The sequence below is a fragment of the Lutra lutra genome, chromosome 16, assembly GCF_902655055.1.
Source record: "Lutra lutra chromosome 16, mLutLut1.2, whole genome shotgun sequence".
Taxonomy (NCBI): Eukaryota; Metazoa; Chordata; class Mammalia; order Carnivora; family Mustelidae; genus Lutra; species Lutra lutra.
The window spans coordinates 54,670,708-54,691,309 of NC_062293.1; the positions used below are offsets into that span (position 1 = coordinate 54,670,708).

A 20,602-nucleotide genomic window follows, 5' to 3' on the forward strand; every position below is an offset into this window, starting at 1 on the left:
AATCCTTTCTCTTTCCCCAGCGATACCTCCTCGCAGGGCTTCCGTTCCCTTGCTTCCGCCCGGCCTTCTGCTCCTGAAAAGGTGGGCATGGTTCCTAAGCAGAGTCCTATTCTAAACCTACCAGATGAGGACCGGGCACCGTCGGGCACTTGCTGGGGTCCTAGGTGCCGGCCCCGTGTGCCTGGGACACAGAGGAGCCCTCCCCAGCCGGCCTCCGCTCGCCCCCGCCGCCCTGGGCCCTCCAGACTCACTTGAGCTGAGCTTGGTGAATCCCCGGGTAGCCGAGCCGGTGCTGCTGCTGCTGCTGCTGGCTCAGGATCTGGAGCTGCAGAAAGAGCTGCTGTTGCTGGAGCAGCCGGGCGTAGGCCGAATCCATGGGCGGCGGGGACTTCTCTGCCTTCTGGTCTGGTGGGATGTACTGGTGGTATTTGAGCTTCTTCACCTTGGGCTTGGGGTCCTTGGGCTTTTTGTGGCGGTTCTTACTGTCGCTCAAGGACTTGGACTGCAAAGGGGGTGAAGAGATGGCAGGTGCTTTAGGTGGGGGTGGGGAGTGGGGGCGGCTGGGTGTCACGGCTAGATCGCTAGGAGGTTCTGCTGTAACAGACTTTGTCGAGTCCCGGAGATACAACAGAGCAAAGGCACAAAGCACAGCGAGATCCTGGGGACTGAGGCTTACCTACTGCAGGTGCCTCACTCTAGAGTGGGAGGGGATATGACTCTCAGAAGGGGCTTCAGGAGCATCTCCCTCCCAGGGCAGAGTAAGACGGAAGCCTGGGTCTCGGCTAGGACGCATTCCTCGGCTAAAACCGACAGACGGACATGATCTGATCCTGAGATGGAGTTGTGAGGGAGTTCCTCCCTCCGTATACACGAAATCACCTTTAGTGAGATACTCAGTAAATTGACTTTATGAATGACATCCCCTTGGATGAAATTAAGCGTGTCTTTGATGAGGATTTTTGCAGATCTGGGCGGAAAAGTAAGATAGCCTCCCCCTTCCACCACCACCTCACATATGGACATAACCCCAGGAACTGACAGCCTCTGAGATCATGATACTTGACTTACTCTGAGAAGGGTGAGAGCCCCCTACCCCCGCCGCCCCCGGGGATCCTTCTAGAAAGATACTAGAGACATAAGGACAGGTCTCAAAGGATTACACCTATACCTGTAACCTGCTCCTGAAATCAAAAGTCCTCCCTATTTTAGGAGGCAGTAGTCCATACTGTCATCAGCTGAAAAAAAATCTTAATTTTCCAGCGCTGACTTTAGAGAAGCCTGATGGATGTCTGACAAGCAGCTTGAGGATTTGGGGGAAGGCGCAGCGGGAGCTGTGATACCAGCGTCGTCCACGAGAGGGAGCTCCAGAACACCTGGCAGGCAGGTTCCCACAGGGCAGCTTCCCCTTTTTAACCACAAGACACGCCTCTGAAAAGTGACCTGTCCAAAGCGGTCTACAACTTCCATTTCTCTGACTCAGCGTGTCCCACCACCGAAACCTGTTTTGTGTTTTCTCAAGGAGGCTACTTCGCGGGAAGTAATAAATAGGGAGCACAAGAATTCCCACGTGCTTGGTGGCTCAATTTCTCCCCGCTCCTCCATCGATTAGCATTCTGGCTAATTAATCAGTCTTCTGGGCTCCAGGGGAATCTCCGCAGGGCTCCTGCCATCAGCCCGGCCCTGCTTTGCTCCAGCTCAGCGTCTGTTCCCACCTCACTTGCCTCCTTGTCTGGGGGAGCTGCAGGCCGGTCAGGGATGGGAGCTCTCTCTCCATGTTGCCTTAGTACAGGGACGCTGAGCGTTCCAGAAGTTACTCCAGCTGGACCGCTTCCTTTGGAGAGCGGAAGGCAAAGCCTACAGAACCCATGGGAATCCTGTCCATGGGCCTGTATCAGTCTATACTCTTTTTGAAACCAGAATCTACAAGGTGGTAAGTTTGTCTTTTTGATGTTTCTCTCTCTCTCTTTTTTTTCTATTTTCTGCCTAGAACTGCATGGCCAAAGGGAGGGGAGCGCATTCATTTCTCTAAAGCAGAGGTGAATACAAGATGCAGTGCTTTCAGATCCAGGCACAGACACAGTGTAGTGCAAGAGGGCATGGTGTGGTCTGTGGCTAAAGGTCTGTGACTTTTTTTTTTGCAAGAAGGCATTCTCATTCAAACCTGCTCGTGCCCTGGGTCTGCTCCACAACCTACCACCCCAGCAGCCTACAATCAGTTTGCCTGCCCCACAAGACAAAGTCCCAAAACCCCTCTGTCATAGAAGACCGTTCTCCCAACCGCCTGACCCCTCCCACCCAGCAGCTTACCCCTCCCACCTCTTTTCCTTGTGATTTCCTGCTGCCTGCAGTTCCCTCCTGCACCTGCTACCTGACTCGGGATTGTCCTCTGAGTCCGGCTCACGTCCCAGCTTCCCCGAGAAGCCCTTCCCAATTCACAGTGAGGTCTCTCAGTGGCAGTCTCCTATGGCATTTCGGGGCTGTCCGATAATGGTCACACCACAGCATGCCCTGCTCAGGGGCTGGGGGAGACTGAAGTCCAGCCCCTGTTCTGCTTCCTGCACTACTGGCCCTGATGGAGGCGGTGCTCCGTCCCTCCCCCCAGAAAGGGGACTCTCTTTCTCTATCGTGGTAAAACACAGGTAACAGAAAAAACCTTCCAGTAACTATTTTAAAGTATAAATGCACGACATTGGGCAAGCTTCATCACTATTTAATTCCAAAACCTCTTCACACCCCAAAAGGATACCCCATCCCCAGGAAGCAGCCTGTCCCCATTCTCCTTCTTGGAGTCCCCAGACACTGCTCATCTGCTCTCCATGTCCGTGGACTTGCCTGTTCAAAGTGGTTGATATAAATGGAATCCTACACTATGAGGCCCTTCATGTCTGGCTTCTTTCTCTCAGCATCATGTTTTCAGGCTCATTTCTGTAGCAGGACTTTATTCCTCTTTATAAGTGAGGGACACCCCATTGTGCAGGCATGCCACACATGGACCCATCCTTCTGCTGATGGACACTTGGGTTTGTCCCAACTTCTGACTACTGTGGCTAGTGCTGCCGTGAATATTCACTTCCAAGACACAAGATCTCATTAGAACATCTGTTTTCAGTTCTGTGGAGCATATACCTAAGCAGAGGAAATTCCGGGTCCTGTGGTAATTCTGGGTTTAATTTTTTTTGAAAACACCATGCTGTTTTCTGTAGTGGGTGCTCCATGTGTGACAGCTCCAATCTCTCCACATTCTCACCGATACTTGCAAATTTCCAGGATAGCCATCCCAGTGGGTGTAAAGTGGTATTTTGTTGTTGAGTTTGAATTTCGTTTCTCTGGTGACTAATGACACAGAGCACCCTTTCGTGTACTTATTGGCAATTTATTTACCTTTGGTGAAATGTCTATTCAGTTCCTTTGTGGCCCATTTTTTCTTAGTTTCTCACAGCACTGTATGGGTTAGTGGTGGCTGTGACACTCAAGACTATAGGCTTCTTGAGTGCAGGAATCATGTTGTGTGTGTGTTAAAATTTTATTTATTTTGAGAGAAAGCACAAGTGAGCGGGGAAGGGCAGAAGGAAAAGGAGAAGCAGGCTCTCCTCTGAGCAGGGAGCTCGATGGATGTGGGGCTCGATCCCAGCACCCTGCAATCACGACCTGAGCCAAAGGCAGATGCTCAACCTACTGAGCCACCCAAGCGCCCCAGGAATCGTGTTTTACTCAGCTTTGATATATACCTTCTAGGACCCTACACTGTGAATCTGTGAACAACTTTCCCTTACATAGGATTTTACAGTTTTGGGATATTCTTGTGCATTCTCTCAGTAGTCTTATAGGTACCTTATGATGTCAATAGGGCAGAGATGTTTCCCCCAAGCTGGGCTGCTTCCTTTGGGAAGCCCTGTAGTCCTCACTTCTTTTAGAGATGATGAATAGCAAACGACCAAGAATTCATAGACAACGACCCGTCAGCAGGGGGACTTGCTCTCATGGAAATGACCATTCCTGCTAGATCAGTTACGTGTCAATCCCGCTCTTTGTTGAAACTGACCTGTCCTTCCTCTGGGCGACTATCACGTTTCCTTCATGCAATGAGGTTGCAGGAGGTACTAATTTGACTTAGACAAAATTTAAACACATTGGAAACAGTAATAAAATTTCTCCTTGTACACGACAGTATACATTACGTGAGCCATCTCCTTCCTCCACCTGCAGTGAGCAAAATTCACCGACAGGTAATGTCAAAGCTTCAGGGCTGAGTGAATTGTAAATGAGGTTTAAACCACTTAGGGAGTGAGTTTGAGGCGAGATTCCGGGACGTTTACAGGAAACTGAAAGTCCTGCCATCCACTTCTGTGTATATGAATGTAGTGGAAGGGATTCTGAGACTGTTACTTTAACACCGAATCTTATGATCTTTTGGAAAAGTTTTCATGAAAGACTTCTCAACTGGCATTAAGGGGTAACCCTGGAGCTGAGATAATTTGCCCCAGACTGATGAGAAGTCATTTGGGAGAGGGGTGCCGCCTGGGTGGCTCTGTCATTAAGCACCTGGCTCTTGATTTTGGCTCAGGTCATCATCTCATGGGGGCTCTGTGCTCAGTGGGGAATCTGTTTGAGATTCTCTCTCTCCCTCCCCCACTGCTCCTCCCCTCAACTCTAAACAAAACAAAACAAAACAAAACTAGTAAGTTATTTGGGATAGAATATTATGAAGAAAACCAAACGATTACTAGCCGGCAGTTAATTAGTAGGAGGAGAGAGTTCTTTGTGAACTAATAAGTATAATGCAGAGGAAAGTTAACCAAGAGTCGGCTATGATGCTTATTATGGTCTACTGTGCAGACAACCCCTCCCTTTATCTTCAAAGGGAGCCGGGCTTAAATGATTGAGGTATTACATGACCCAAAGTCTTCATATCTGCTTCCCCTGCATAAAACCCAACTCCTCCCCCCACCTAATTGATGACATTTACAAATCCTATGTGTGGTCCCATCAGCTGCATCTTTCTCTAGGCTGACCTTATGAAGTCTTTTAAGTCAGGCACACATGGGCTGAGCTATAATTCCAAAGAAATGCAAGCACATGGGTTTCTCTTCTGCAGGAAAGACCCATGGCCGTGTCTGCACAGATAACAGACTCTTGGTCCGCATACATGCATGGCGCCTTTCTCCTCTCCTGACTTGCGGAGCTCCCAGTAGGCTGAGCCTACACACGGGTCCGTGTGACGCTCCTCCCTGACTCCCACTGAACCACCACACTTCGGCCCGAAAGCTCTGCTCCCAGCTGGCTCATGGAGCAAGCGTTCAGTCAGGTGCTGGGAAGATGGTCTGTCCCTACCTTTACGGCAGCATGCACAGTAACTGGGTTGCCAAGAGGGCCAAGCCCCTGCTTCCCCGTGTCTGACTGGTTGCTGGGCTGGGAGGCTGAGTCTTTCCTGTCATTTTCAGAGCCAGAAGAATGATCCTGAAATCCAAATTTCAGCATGAGTCGGATGCAGGAGGAAAACTGTAAGATGTGAAATAGAGTCAAGTCCCTTCCTCCCTCCCTTGCCGCATACATAGCTCTGCTGTTCCCATCTGCACTTCGTATCCAAGTACATATCACATGACCTCCCCAGGAAAAGGAATCACTCATATACATATATATGATATAGTATGATGTAATATGTCAGCCAACTCAGGTCACTTTTGAGAGCTAAAGGGGTTGTCATTCATCATCATTCCAGAAGACAAGAATAGAAATGGCCTATTCTAGACCATCCCAGACAGCTGGTCCCCCTGTGGAAGGGTTCCACCTGTGACAAGGTCCACCTTTTGGACTTGATAAGGAGACCGATGAGAAATGGAAGAGGGAGGGAGGAGTTGATGTAGGAATCTGGGGGGGGAAAGTAGGACCAAACAAACAAACAAACAAAAAAAAAACCTCGATAAAAATGGTGTTAGCACATGGAGGGAAAATAGATGTGTGTGTGTATGTGTGTGTTTCTGGGTATATATGTTTGTAAGCATGCATATGTGCATATGTATGTGTGTATATGTTTCTACATTTGTGTGTGTATGTGTATATGTGTGCATCTGCATGTACGTGAATGTGTCTGTATACGTGTGTGTTTGTATGTGCATGTTTATAGGTATGTGCACGTGTGTGCATGTACTTACACGTGCATGCATATATGTAGCTGTACGTGTGTGTGTCTATACGGGGGTGTGTGCAGGTAGTGTCCTGAACAGCCTTTAGGAGAGACAGTTTTCTGTATGCGGAGGACTGGGGAAAAGGAGTAACTGTCTTTCATCCCTCTCCAGCAATCCAATCCTGTGACCAAGAGGGACAGGGGCCGCACATGCTCTCTCTCCTGGAGCTTCTCTGCCCTTTCCTGAGCCCTGGCACCTGCAAAGTCCTGGAGAACCCTTTCCCCTCGAGCCTCAGTGTCCTGATCTGCTCACTGGGGCTTCTGGGTGTAGTGACAAAATGGTTTTTGCCCTGAACCTGGCATCGTCCCAGGCTCATTCCCTCTAACCCCTTCTCCTGGGTGAAGCAGAAAAGAACTTGTCTTCTCCTGAACCCATTCTTCAATCAGAAGCTGAGGAATTTACCCTCAGAATAATAGATACGAGAGATCCGAAATACTGTTTGCTGTTATCAGAGAAGTTGGGCTGCAAAGGCCGGCTGTGGCAGGGAGAGGGAACATGCTTCCATATAACCTGGGCACAATGAACGTATGGCTACTTCCGCTCTGTTCGCTCTCGACTTCTCCCAGTGCACACCGTCTCCTTGGCAGTCCCAGCTTTGCTCGCTTCATGGCGTGCAGAAGGGCAAGACGACAATGAGGAAGTAGCACGGTTTCCAGAAGAGGTCTCTGCGTGAGCATTACCCAAGCTGTCCCTGATACCCCTCTGGCAATGTGCAGTGTAAGCCACGTTTCAAACATATCATCGAATTTCAGGGTATCCCGAAATTCCCATGATGCCGGCAGAACCAGACTCTTCCTAAAAGCGAGGCTCTCTGCAGCGTCCGTGGGTAGGAGGAGGACACATCTTGCTGCCACACCTGTGCAACTCCTTCCCCTTGTGTATGTGTGTGCGTGTGTGTCTGTGCGTGTGTGTGTGCGTGCACGTGTGTGTGTGTGTGTGTGCGCACACATGCCCCCACAGATCTCCTCCTAGGCGCTGCAGGAATACCATCACACAAGGCTGCGAGGCTGAGGGAAGCCCCATCAAGCTGTGCTCAGTCTGGGCTCGACGTGGACCTGGCAGTGGTTCGGCAGGTAGAAGTCTGTAAGGGAAGAGCCGTCTCGGGGCTCCTTGCCATGCAGCCAATCAGCACCTCCTGCTCTGCCCTCCCCAGGACCCTTAGAGATTCCTCTGTGCATGGAAAGCCTGTGGGCTTTGAAATCGGTCCTGCTCTGGCACATTCTATCCGGGAGATCATCATGACTCATCTGATCTCACGGAGTCTCTTTGTACTTGTCCATAAATTTGGCCAATAAAAGGCATGCACTAGGCAGAGCGGACACTTCAAGAGTAAGTCAAAGGGTTATAGTCCCAAGGGTTCTCTTGTGGGGTCTTCTAGAGGTTTTGGCCACCGCACACAGATTGCTGGACTGGATGGGGACAAAAGAGGCACGAGGTTCGAGTGCTGTCAAGAGACATCGCAGGGGTCTCTACGCAAAACCAAGGGTGGCAGTGTGCTTTTAAGCTTGTGAAGACAACACAGGCTGAGGTGGGGTTTGTTTACCTGGACTGGCCCCAGAGGACCTGCCAAAGGGGTCTCTGAGGCTTTCGTGTCTGCAGGGGATCCCGCTGAACCCTGGGGGTCTTCGCTCCGAGCCTGGTCTGGAGAAAGCCCGTCACTGCTGCTGTCCTCTTCGAAGGCAAATGCATCTGCCGATTTGGAGAAACTCACCTGGTTACCTGATGGGTAAAACCCAAGAACGGGGTCAGTGGCTGAGGCTCATCGAAGGGCTTTCTGGAAATGCTTTGCCATGTCCTCCCTACCAGGAGCGCACACATCTATCTCCTTCGATCCGTTTCTAGCGCAAGGTAAGAGCGAAGACAGGTTTTAACTTTATGTGGCGTCTCCTCGATTTACTCCAAATGGGAACTTGTGTTTATAAAAGGGACATGTCTGGCAGGGAAGAATGCAGGGTGTATTAAAGGTCTCCCATTGCTTGTTCAAGTTTATCTTCAGGTTTATCTGTTCCTGCCCATTTTTGGTGAGAGCCCTGTTATCTTTCTGAAACATAGTCAGGGAAGATGAAGGAAAGAAAGGGGCTACTGGATACAGGACGAGACCAAAGGAGATCACAGTGGGAGGAAGCCCGTCTCCCTCAGGTTCTATGATGAGACATAGAGTGGAGGTGACAAGGGGCCCCCAGCATCATGGTCAAACACAAAGCAGGGCACACAGCGCACACTGTTTTGCAAACTTCGTTCTTTGGGATAAGCCAGACCTGCTACTGAGTCTCAATTCCTAAATGTCAGAATTAGCTCTTGTCGCCAGGGTCACAAACCCCCATCAACGAATGCACGGCTATTTATTAAAGCCATAAATATGTCCCAGAAACTGTGGCGTGATCTTATTGTTATTATTATTTGGATTTTCTTTATACACCTCCTATCTCTGTGTCTATTTTGGAAACCCTCAACAGCTGGAAAGGCAGAAATTCTTCCTGAGCAGCCTGCGTGGCCTTTGGAGGGGACCGGGTTCATCGGCTTGAGGAAAGAGGCTATCCAATCAGGTGGGACTACAATGCCATCTTATACGTCCTTCATGGTTTGTATGTGTTTTTTGTTTTCTGTTTTGTTTTTGAACATTGCCGACCTGCATCTGGCTTATTATCTAGCTGCTCGGTACACCATGTGCTCAGGCCCCAGAAACGCTTCTGACCCGATCTCAGGCTCGGCTCTTCTAAAGGAATTTAGGTATTATCAGGAAGTTTCCCAGCCTGGCAATCTGCAATCACACGGACAAGAACTTTTGACTCCTGCTTTGGGCAGATAAGAGAGGAGGGCTTTTGCGGTGGAGATTGGAAAAGTAGCAAGGAGCGGCAAGAAATGGAACAAATGTGGGTTGGGGCTTGTCATCACCACCACTCCTGGTCTCTGTCACGGACCCTCCAGACATCCAAGTGTCAAAGCAGGAAAGAGCCAGAAGGGACACGGCAGGTGGAAATTTCAGTAGCTGCTCCCTCTGCCCCCGCCCTGGGCACCCCACTAACCTGGAAGGACTTGGGGACCAGCCTGGCTGGTCCACCCCTTTGAGGACTGTTTTTAAACTCGTAATTGCTTTTCTGTGATGGCAGACGTAATAGTTACTTACCAGAACCTCTCTCATACCATATGAAGATGCTTAACATATAAATCCATCCCACTTCCTGCTCATGATTTGGTGACTCTTCTAGATCTAGTTCTATCCGTGTAACAAAACATACACACAGGTGCAGAATATTTCACTTACACGGGACTTGTGAAATATACCTTCTGAAACTTGCTTTATTCTCGTTACAATGTTACTTAGAGTCCTTTCCTTGGGAGCATGCAGAGATAGTCCTCTATTGAAAAAATATATATATATATTTATGTATATATATTTTGGTAATAGCTACACAGGATCCTATTGTATTGCTGGAAACTTTTTATTTTTCTCCTATTTTCAGAGGTGTCCTTTTCTAAAGCATAATAAAAAATTTGAAATAAGAAAAAAGTAAGAGAATAATGTAAAAGATTTGTTTACTGATTACCTGAAATAAATAAATTTTAGCCTTTTTGGATATTTACGTCAGCAACCCATTAGTTTCCTGAGAGAGGGGTGTCCTTGGGTATTTGATAAATGCCAACTTTTTAATTGGAGATCGGGGGTCACTCTTCCCCCCTCTCCAGTACTCTCAAACACTCCCCTTTCTATTTTAAGAATCCAGCCTTACACCCTTCTCTTCTCTTACAGGGAACCCTGGGCTCTACAAATAAACCTTTATTTGTCACTGAGATTTCAAGTCCTACTTCTGCTGGTGGAATTAAAGGCTTGGTCCCTGTTCAAAGGCTTACCTGTGTTATTAAGGGCCAGGGAGGTTGGTGGGGGACCTTAAGCCTTCCCTGCCCCAGAAATCACAGCATCGTGTTGGGTGTGTCTGGCACATGCCCTGGGACAACATCACTTCCATCCTCAGAGAACCCTTCATATGAGTGTGTTGGTCCCTTGGGGCAGCCAGTCTTCCCGGCCAGACAGGACTCTCCATTCGAAAGCTCTATCTTATTCCCTCCTGACTTCCCCCAGTCTAACTGGGTAGAGAGCTTCTCCATGAGAGCTGATACTCCAGGGGACCGCGACTCCCCCAGACCACGGACCCCCACCATCTCACCCACACCCACGCCGAGCATCCCATCGCAAATACGCACACATCAGAGGAGGTTCCTTGAATTGCAAAGGCGTCCGAACATTCTAGCATGTGAGTAGGAAACTTACAAGAGGAAGGCAGGGAGAGAGAGGGGGAGGATGGTTTCTTATCAGCAATATCCCACTTTGTGTCAAACGGAGCGATGACAAATGATAAGAATAGTTGTTTTTTTTTTTTTAACCAGAAATTTACTTAATGGTGGTGATAGTAACAAAAAGCATCGACTTTGTTGGGTCTCATTGTGGTCCCGTGAGTCAGAGAAGGGCCCATTTTCTCATCACTGTTTTGCGGATGAGGACATATAAGGTCCAACGCCCCATCATATAGGGACTACACTGAGACGGCAGTGTGAATGCCCAGAGCCACCAGCAGAGGGAAGGCAAAATCCACGACCCTCCCTGGAAAGCATCACGTGGCAGCCTGTGCTTTAGGGAACACCCGCTGGGTAACGGAATGGGGGAGGTAGCAGAAAAAATGCCTCTCCTTTTCCTGCACACAGGGCACTAAGGATAGCTCCAAATTCCACAGCATTTTGTACTGAGGTTTTGTAAGGGACTGATGGTGACACCAGGATCGAGGACGGAGAAGGCGGAACATTCTGGGGAGGGCATTGCCTGGCTATTTTGTTCCCATCCAGCTTTCCCACTGTGGGCGAAGGAGAGAAGCGGAAGTATAATCAGATGTGATGCCAAGAAGAGCTGATCTCCATGGGTCACCACTGGGGACGTTTGTCAAGGGCTAGAACCACCTGGCCAGTGCCATCCAGGACAGATGGAGGAGATCTCAACTGGAGAAGGTCCAGGAGACTCTCGGAGGTGGCGGGATTGGGTTGATTGTGAAATGACCACCAGCCATGGACAGGACAACACACAGGGAGGAGACACACTTGACCTTCATGGTGGGGGGTGGGGTGGCGAAAGGGAAGTTAACAGAATGGTGAACAGCAGAGTGGCAATGGGAGGGGGACGAAGAGATTCCCCCCTGTCAGGGGACAGGATTATTTGGGGAGCCAATCCCGGGAGAGGCACAGCTTCTGGGAGTCTACTTTAATCAAGTGACAGGCAATCATTTAAAGAGGTTTTTCTGCCCAAGTCAATGGAGAAGCCATGCGTTCATGGAACCTCATATAGGGAGTTGTTTACACCTGGGTGAGCCAACAGAGTGAGAGTGAAGGCCCCACACAGAACTCCTACTTGTCTGATCTCTAAAAGGCCCATGTGCCAGGTCAGAATACGCCATTGAGAACCATGTTGTTACTGTGCAGACACAAAGACCCTGCCTTGGGGGCCCCTGCCAATCGCCACCATCTCAGGCTGCAAGTGGCTTGGATTTGTGGCCAAGTAGCTTAGTGTGTGTCCCCACATGGCTGCACTCCCACAGCTCAGCCCCTGTTGGCAGGAGAAACAGAACAGCAGAGAGGCACGGGTAGCCAAAGGCAGTGGCTTCCTTTAGAGATGATGAATATGGTGTCTGTTTAGGGTAGTCAGTAAGAACTTCAGTTCTGGACTCCAGATGGCTTGGTTTGTTTCTTGGTCCTGCCCCTTCAGTTCTAGTGTCTGCTGGCAAATTACTGAACCCCCAAGAGCCTCAGTGTCCCCACCTCTAAGATGAAAACAGCAGCCGCAGTTACCTCTCCAGGTTTTGAGGATTCAAACAACGGAACATGGCGCAAAGCACCTCGCCCAGCCCCTGGGTGGGCAAGCGTTCCGTCATCCCCAGCCGGGGTGATGACGGCTACTGCCTTTGTCAGGAGTAGCTGCTTGTCTCAAGTTTGCCATTATCGAAAATAAACAAGACCATCCAGGAGGCTGCTGGTCCTGAGGTCAGCTTTGCAAAGATCAGTGCAACTCCGAAGCTGGAAAAACTGATTTGTCCTCCCCGGGACCAGACAGTCCCCGGAAAGGCTGCTTGTCACGTCTTCTCCCTCCTGGTTCAAGTCAGGCTCACGTGGAGAGGCACAAAGTTTGCCTTATCGCGCTGCCGAGTCTGCTGACTTTGCGCTGTGACCCTGGGCCTCTGCTCCAATCTCCCCCAGCACAAGGCTCCCCGGGAGCCGCTGGAGTGCGGTGTGCTGGCTATTGTCCCCACAGACACGTCAGGCCGGGCGGTGACAGGGACCTGCTTTGGGAAGCCCTGACATCATCCTCCGGCTATGCCCACGGGGCCGGCTCTGGGCACTGGCCCCTGGGGGATGTGGGCCTGGTGACACTGAGCTTTCCCTGTCCCTCTTGGAAGCAATTAGATGAATGAGTCAGTTGTACTTTCTTTGCATAAACATTTAAGATTCCGAGATTAAGTGAGAGAGCTGGAGTCTTGGGTACCTTGCTGTGGGAGACCACGAAGCGGGCTGTGGAAAGGGACCTGGCTTGCTTATCTACGTGCAGGATTGCTCCGTGCCCCACAGGAGAGCTATTTCCATTCCGGGCAGACCACCTCTTAATGCCCTCTTGGAAGAGACTGACGGAAAGTCCCTTTCCAAAGGGACAAGGAAATAGCTATGGTTTAAATGTGGCTCTTGCAGAAAGATATTTTAATACAGGGAAGATGTCACCATCTCTAGAGGATGGATTTTATCTTCTAACAAAGACAGAACCTGCGGCCCTTGAAGGGGATCGGAGGCCTTTGCTACAGAAATGGGGTCAGGGGATGTTCCCAGGAAGGAGGATTCCTTGTCCTTCAGATTCCCGGCTGTTCAGCAATGTGCCTTCAGCTCCGGTTGTAACCTTGCTGCTAGCACCACATGATTGGAGACAATGCCTTAACCCTGAGAGGACTAAACCTGTGTTAGAGCTCGAGGTTAATTCTCGAGGGAGGAAAGATGGTCAGGTGTGTGAAGATACTTGCACAGTGTTTTGCTTCCCCTTTGCAGGACTCCGACCTGTCTGAGCTCCCTCTCAGGGGTAGCACCTGTCCCTAGCCACAGCCTCCTCCGTGAGGACAGTGACTGCTTCTATGGGCAGCAGAGGCCCCCAGCACAGAAACCTGTTCCTTATTGATGCCTCATTGGGCCTCTTTCCCCTAGGATCACGAGCACTTTTGAACCGATTTCTCCTTCTGGAATGATAAATTCTGTCCACAAGAAAGTTATGCCAAAGCAAACTTTTTTTTTTTTTTTTTTTTAACAACAAAGCAAATGACTCTACCATCTGGTTTAGGGCTGTGATTATTGTCTATTTGCCTTCAAATAAATGATCAGAGCCTCAGGACTATCAGCATCTCTGAAGGATGGGGATTCTTAGTAAACAGGGATTGTTGTGTTTTGCTATGAAGTCTGCACCTGGGGGACAGGAAGTGCGAGTGAGCGGAGGTGTGTGTAGGATCTTTTGGAAGTGTTAAGTGACAGCTGTAAAAGGATGTCTTCCAGATGAGTCCTCGTGGACTAGAAACACAGCTCCTTATGTTAAAGGGTTATAGTGACACAAAGAACTAATTTATCTTTAATAGCTAGATTGTATATTCTGAGTCACACATTCAATTTTTTTTTTTTTTTTTTAAAGGAGCTGAGTAGCTGACTTGGGCATTCCGCTGGCTGCCTGGGCCAGACCAAGGGAAAGGTGAAGACACTTTCACAAGGAGGGGTTTGTCTGTTAGAACTGAGAACCAGCATCCTCCCACTGTTTAGAAGAAACCAGGAAAGCCCACAGGGCTTGTGTTTCACTCAAGCAGAAGCCAGACCTCTGGACAATAAATAGCTTCTGTGGAAGCTTCCAGGGATGCTCCTGGCAAGTGAAGAAAAGACTCCAATAGCCAGTGAGAGAATTAAGCTAGGAGTCAGCTCCTGGGGTCTCCAACTGAGGGATCTTTAAGTAATAACGACCCTATTCGGCAGCTCAAGGGGGCCCACACCAAACTCCACTATGTAATTTCCGTCTCCTAAATCCTCACACCCCTGTAACATCAGATTTGGTGTTTTGTTTCAGTATTCTGTCCTGAGAGCCTGGGGCGGTTAGGGGTTGTGATATGGTGATTTATAATACGAAATATACATTTGGAGTTTGTCCCATTTCTGGCACAGAGCTCTGAAAACCCTTGGAATTTTCTAGGTGATGAGAGCCACAAAAGTGTTGTTTGTTATGTTAATTAAGTGGCTTTTGGACCTCACCTAAGGCTGGGGCTGGAGCTGGGAAAACTTTCAGTCCTACCCTCTGACCCCCAGGGAGAGGAGAGGTGGGCTGGAGCCTGAGTTCATTCACCCTTGGCCATCCTCCTAATCAATTGTGACTCTGGAATGAAGCCTCCATTAAAACCCCAAAGGGATGGGGTTTGGAGAGGTTCTGGATTGAGGACCGTGCAGAGATTTGGGGAGAGTGGTGTTCCTGGAGAGCAAGAAAGCTCCTCATCCTCTCCCCATATGTGGCTGGTCCCCTGTCTCTCTTCCATCTGACTGTTACTGAGCTATCCCCTTTTATAATAAACGGGTAATCCAGTATGTAAATGGGTATCCTGAATTCTGTGAGCTGCTCTAGCAAACCAGTTGAGTTCAAGGAGGGAAGATGAATCTTGGATTTGTAAATGGCGGGTTGATTAGAAGCCCAGGTGACACATGCTTGTGACTGGTGTCTGGAGAGGAAGGTGATCTGGCAGGACTGAGCCCTTTACCCCTGAGATCTGATGCTGTTTCAGGTAGGTAGTGTCAAAATTGAGTTGAACTGTAGGATGCCCAGCTGGTGTCCTGTGCATTGCTTGTTGGGATGGGCGACACCCCCCCCCACCCCCCACATTGGAAGGGATTGCTCAGACCCCTTTAATGGCTTTCCAAGAAGGGGAAAAAAGGAATCAGGGACATACTCCTCTGAGATGTGGCCACGAGGAGGCCCAAGCCTTCTATGGAAGTCAAATCAGGAAGCCAAAGCAATCTTGAAAAGGAACAAAACTGGAGGGACCACAATCCCAGATTTCAAGATATACTACAAAAAAGCTGTAGTAATCAAAACAGTATGGTACTGGTATAAAAACAGACACATAGCTCAATGGAACTGAATAGAAAGTCCAGAAATAAACCCACACTTAAATGCTTAATTAATCTTCAATAAAGGAGGTATGAATATGCAATGGGAAAAAGACAAAGACTGTCTCTTCAACAAATGGAGCTGGGAGAACTGGATAGCTATGTGCAAAAGAAAGAAACTGGACTTTCTTATACCACACACAAAAATTTAAACTCAAAATAAATTAAGGACCTAAAGGTGAGACCTGAAACCATAAAAATCCCAAAAGAGAGCTCAAGCAGTAATTTCTCTGACATTGGCCATAATAACATTTTTCTAGATCTGTCTCTCCTGAGGCAAGGGAAACAAAAGCAAAAATAAACTATTGGGACTTTATCAAAATAAAAAGCTTCTGCACAGCAAAGGAAACAATCAACAATCTATTGAATGGGAGAAGATATTTGCAAATGACATATCTGATAAAGGGTTACTACCCAAATATATAAAGAACTTATACAACTCAGAACCAAACAACCAAATTATCCAACTAAAAATGGACATTTTTCTGGGGCACCTGGGTGGCTCAGTGGGTTAAAGCCTCTGCCTTCGGCTCAGGTCATGATCCCAGAGTCCTGGGATTGAGCCCCGCATCGGGCTCTCTGATCAGTGGAGAGCCTGCTTACCCCCTCTCTCTGCCGGCCTCTCTGCCTACTTGTAATCTCTGTCTGTCAAATAAATAAATAAAATCTTAAAAAAATAATAAAAAAAATAAAAATGGACATTTTTCCAAATAAGACATCCAGATGGCCGACACATGAAAAGATGCTCAACTTCACTCATCATTAGGGAAATGCAAATCAAAACTACAATGAGATACCACCTCACGCCTGTCAGAATGGCTCAAATCAACAACACAAGAAAAAACAGGTGTTAGTGAGAATGCAGAGAAAGGGGAAACCTTCAGGCACTGCCGGTAGGAAAGCAAACTGGTACAGCCATATGGAAAACAGTATGGAGGTTCTTCAACAACTTAAAAATAGAATTACCACATGATCTAGTAATTCCACGACTGGATATTTACTCCAAGAATATGAAAACACGAATTCACAAAGACATATGCACCCCAATGTTCATAGCAGTAGTATTTACAATAGGCAAATTATGGAAGCAATCCAAGTGTCCATTGATAGATGAAGGCATCAAGAAGATGTAGTGTATATATACAATGGAAGATTACTCAGCCATAAAAAGAATGGAATCTTGCATTTGCAAAAACATGGATGGAGCTAGAGGGCATAATACCAAGGGAAATAAGTCAGAGAAAGATAAATACCATATGATTTCACTCATATATAGAATTTAAGAAATAAAATGAATGAACAAAGGGGGATGGGAGACAAACCAAGAAACAGACTCTTAACTATAGAGAATGCACTGATGGTCATGAGAGGGGAGGTCGGTGGCGGGATGGATGAAAGAGATGAAGGGGATTAAGGGGACATTAATCGTGATGACCACTGAGTCATCATGTTGAATTGCTGTATTGTATACTTGAAACTAACATAACACTGCATGTTAACTCTATGAGAATTAAAATTAAAAAATAAAAACTTGGGGAGCCACCTGTGTGCCTCAGTCATTAAGCATCTGCCTTCGGGTCAGGTCATGATCCCAGGGTCCTGGGATGGAGTCCCTCATTGGGCTCCCAGCTCAGTTGGGAGCCTGCTTCTCCCTCTCCAGTTCCCCATGCTTGTGTTCCCTCTCTCACTCTCTCTCTGTCATAAATAAATAAAATCTTTAAAAAAAATAAAATTTTTAAATTTAAAAATTAAAAAAAAAATCCCTTTGTATATTGGGAGAAGTTCTAGATTGGTCTTGGGTTGGGGAACACTTGGTCTTTCCTAAAACCAAGAGGAAGACCATGACCAAGCGTTCTGCTCAGAGTCGGGCAGAAACATAGAAACCAAGCTACAGACACAGCTGGAAAACCTAAGCACATCTGGAAAAGCACATGGAGAGAGGATGAAATACATAGGAGAACAAGCCAGAGGGAAACACTGCCCTGACTCACCGCTTCACCACGGGGAGGGCATTTGATCACAAGAAGAGACAGATTGTAGGGTGGGCTCCATAGCTAGTCTGTGAGCTACTTTCTCTGTCTTTCTGACATTTCATATGAGGCCATCACGTTGCCCATAAAAACCCTTATGCACATGGAAAGATTATTGCTATATCCTCCATATCCTTTCCATGGCCATTTGTTCCCTTCATCTTCATGATCTCCCTCCTCTGTTTTAAAGATCACTGCCTGGGAGCCTCCTAGCTCTCCTTGCTTTTACGCAGCTTCCATTCCTCCCAACGACCCTCTAGCAGGCACTCTTAATTCCTTGGACCCCGCACAACTTTTATTTTTACATTACCCTTTAATTATGATATGTAATTTTTCATTACGTGTCTGTTGACTGCCAGTGTCTCCCAACTAGAACATAAGCTCTGCTGAAGCAGAAATGTTCTAGTCACTGTCATATACCAAGCACTCAGAATAGTGTCTGACACAGAGCATACTCCATAAATAGTAAGTGAAGAAATATATGAATGGGAAGACAATCTTATCTAGTCCGTTGGTTTACATGTTCGTACACGCGGAAGTCTCCTGGATCTGTAGCTCTAGATCAACATTCTCCTGCATTCTAGTTTGATAGAACCCCATATTTACTTAGTCCCTTGCCTTTGGATTTTCTGTGGGCCCCTCTAATTCCATAGTTGAAACAGGAATCCATCATCTCCCCCCATATCTGCTATTCTACTCATGGCATCTTGATAAATGGCCGCCATCGACCCAGTTGCCCAACCTAGGTGTTATCTTTTGCCTTCCCTTTGTCTCAGTTGGTGTATCCCACTGATCATGCAGAATCAATTTCCTCTCTGAGTCTCTCTTTTCCACACCCCCAGCCAGGACTCTCATTCATGCTTCCATCAACTTTCCTCAACTCCAGCTACCCCCTAACAGAAGACAGTACTCTGGCACTATTTCCCATCTCTTGAGTCCACTTTATATTGCAGCCAGAATGATCTTTGTGACTCTTGTCCATTCCCTTCAGAGGAATTGGCATGTAGAATGCTGGCTTTCCTGCTCTTTTCTTGCTCAAGTGCGAAGTCGGGAGATCAGAAACCGGACTAATTCCCTGATGTACTGTCAGTGCCCGGCTATTTCTTTACATGAGTAAAAAACTGAATCCACCATGAAAAAAGGCCCCAGAAGACAGGTATTGGTGTTGCTGGGGTTTCAGAGAGGAGCAACTGAGGCATTTGGGATTAAATCGTTGCATGGCTGTGTGGCCAAAGTCGCAAAGTCCAGCTCTGAACATGAGGGCAGTGGATCCCACAGCAACTGTACCTTCAGGAAGCTTCTTGCTCTGCCTGTTGTTGTTGTTGTTGTTATTATTATTATTATTATTTTGCTAGCCCTCATGTTTATTGCTTTCTACCCATTTCTGCTGACCACACTCCTGCTCACACACCCTCCAACGCCTCACTTGAAGGGGGGCCTGTTGTTCAAGCTTCCCTCTGCCCCCACCTGTCCCTACTGCACCCAAAACTGATGAACACTCTTGACCCTCAGCTCTGCTCATGGAGATTCTCCTGCTCAATGACCGTGACGAGAAGCAAAATTGAATGAATCCAAGTAGAGACCAGAAACCAACAACCACCAAAACAAATTCATGAACTGCTTCTTTGTAATAATAACCAATTAAAAAGAAAGACTTTTAGCAAGTGTGATGAAAAAGGGAGGAAGGAAGGGAAAAAAACGCACAAATCAACAAGGCATGGAAAACCTGAGCAGAACCCCTGATCGAGAGCAGCTTAGAACGACTGTAAGCCAAGACTTTATACAACTTTAGGCTAATAATAATTACTCAGTAGAGTAATGAGGATTTTTTTTTTTGAAAAATCAAATTTTAAGGGCACCTGGATGGCTTGGTGGGTTGAGTGTCCAACTTTTGACTTTGGCTCAGGTCATGGTCTTGGGGTTGTGAGACTGAGCTGCACATTATACCGGAAAATCACCATTCAGCCAGAAAAAAACCTTCCCCAGCCATACATGCTGTTTTCTCAATGGAATATGAGCAGAAGTGATGTGTTTCTTTCCAGGTGGAGGCTTTTAAAATAGGTCCGTGGGCCTTTCCATTCTTTCTTCCCCCTCATCGGCTAGATGCAGAGGATGAGGGAGCTCTAGGGCACAGGCTGACGAATTATAGCCTGTGAGCCTGCCTTTGTAAGTTGTTTTATTGGAACATGGCCATGTTCACTTGTTGACTTATTGCTTATGGACCTCTTCACACCGCCGCAGCAGAGCTGAGTAGTTGTGACAGACAGTTTAAATCACTCAGCCTATCTACTGTGTGGCCACTTAAGAAAGTTTGCTGTCCTGCTCTAGGGGACAGGGGAGCAGGCAGACCGAAGGGGTCTGTGTGCCGGTAAAATCTGCCATTAAGGAAAATCCCTTCTGGACCGTTTACAAACAAAACGTAAACTTGTGTTGTTAAGCTGCTGAAATTTTGTGGTTGGTTTAGCAGCTACTATTATCCTAACTAATAATAAAACAGATGTAAATCTCAAATAAAATACCAGATATTTCCAGAAAAGAATTCTATGTAGGATTTTTTCCAGAAATGCAAGGTGATTAGAAAAGAGAGCAATGCCATATTCCTAGGTCAAAGAAGAAAACTCATGTGATCATCTTTCTGTGCATGTCGAAAGCATTTAAGAATTCAGCACCCATCTTATACACTACTCTTTAGTAGGATGGGATAGAGAAATACTTCCTTAGAATACCTATCTATATACCAAAAGCTAGCACCATATATAGAGATGCATCAGAGAAGAAATCCCCATTTGTGACAGAAACAAACAGAAAAATAAATGTTATCAACATACCAAAAACATAACATATATATAATAATAAAATACTGATTAAATCCCTGGCAATGTGCAAATAGAGATAATTTTCTACTATGTAATATATTTATAATTACTAAAATGCATTATTCATTACATAGTATGAAATGACATAAACTATGTGCTTTATATAATTCATATATATATTTTATATATGATATACATCTATGTATAACACAGATATTTTATATATAATAAAGTATATATTAAGTTTGCATAATATAGTATATTATACATTTGTAATTCATATAAAATTCATATAATTCACAAATACATAATTTGTAAATAAAGCATGAAAATTATATATAATTTATATGTTATGAATATA

The 20,602-nt window shown here is 46.9% G+C and overlaps 1 protein-coding gene across 3 annotated transcripts in view; it reads right to left on the reverse strand.

The window, feature by feature from the left end:
- The window catches only part of MYOCD (myocardin), a 97,411-nt gene that overhangs the window by 21,905 nt on the left and 54,904 nt on the right, over nucleotides 1-20,602 (reverse strand). For all 3 annotated transcript variants that reach the window (XM_047708467.1, XM_047708466.1, XM_047708468.1), the window contains 3 exons: nucleotides 7,729-7,904; nucleotides 5,332-5,457; nucleotides 252-502 (listed from right to left, as the gene is read on the reverse strand). In XM_047708467.1, coding sequence (XP_047564423.1) covers nucleotides 252-502; nucleotides 5,332-5,457; nucleotides 7,729-7,904 — 553 coding nt within the window. The remainder of the gene's footprint in view (nucleotides 1-251; nucleotides 503-5,331; nucleotides 5,458-7,728; nucleotides 7,905-20,602) is intronic.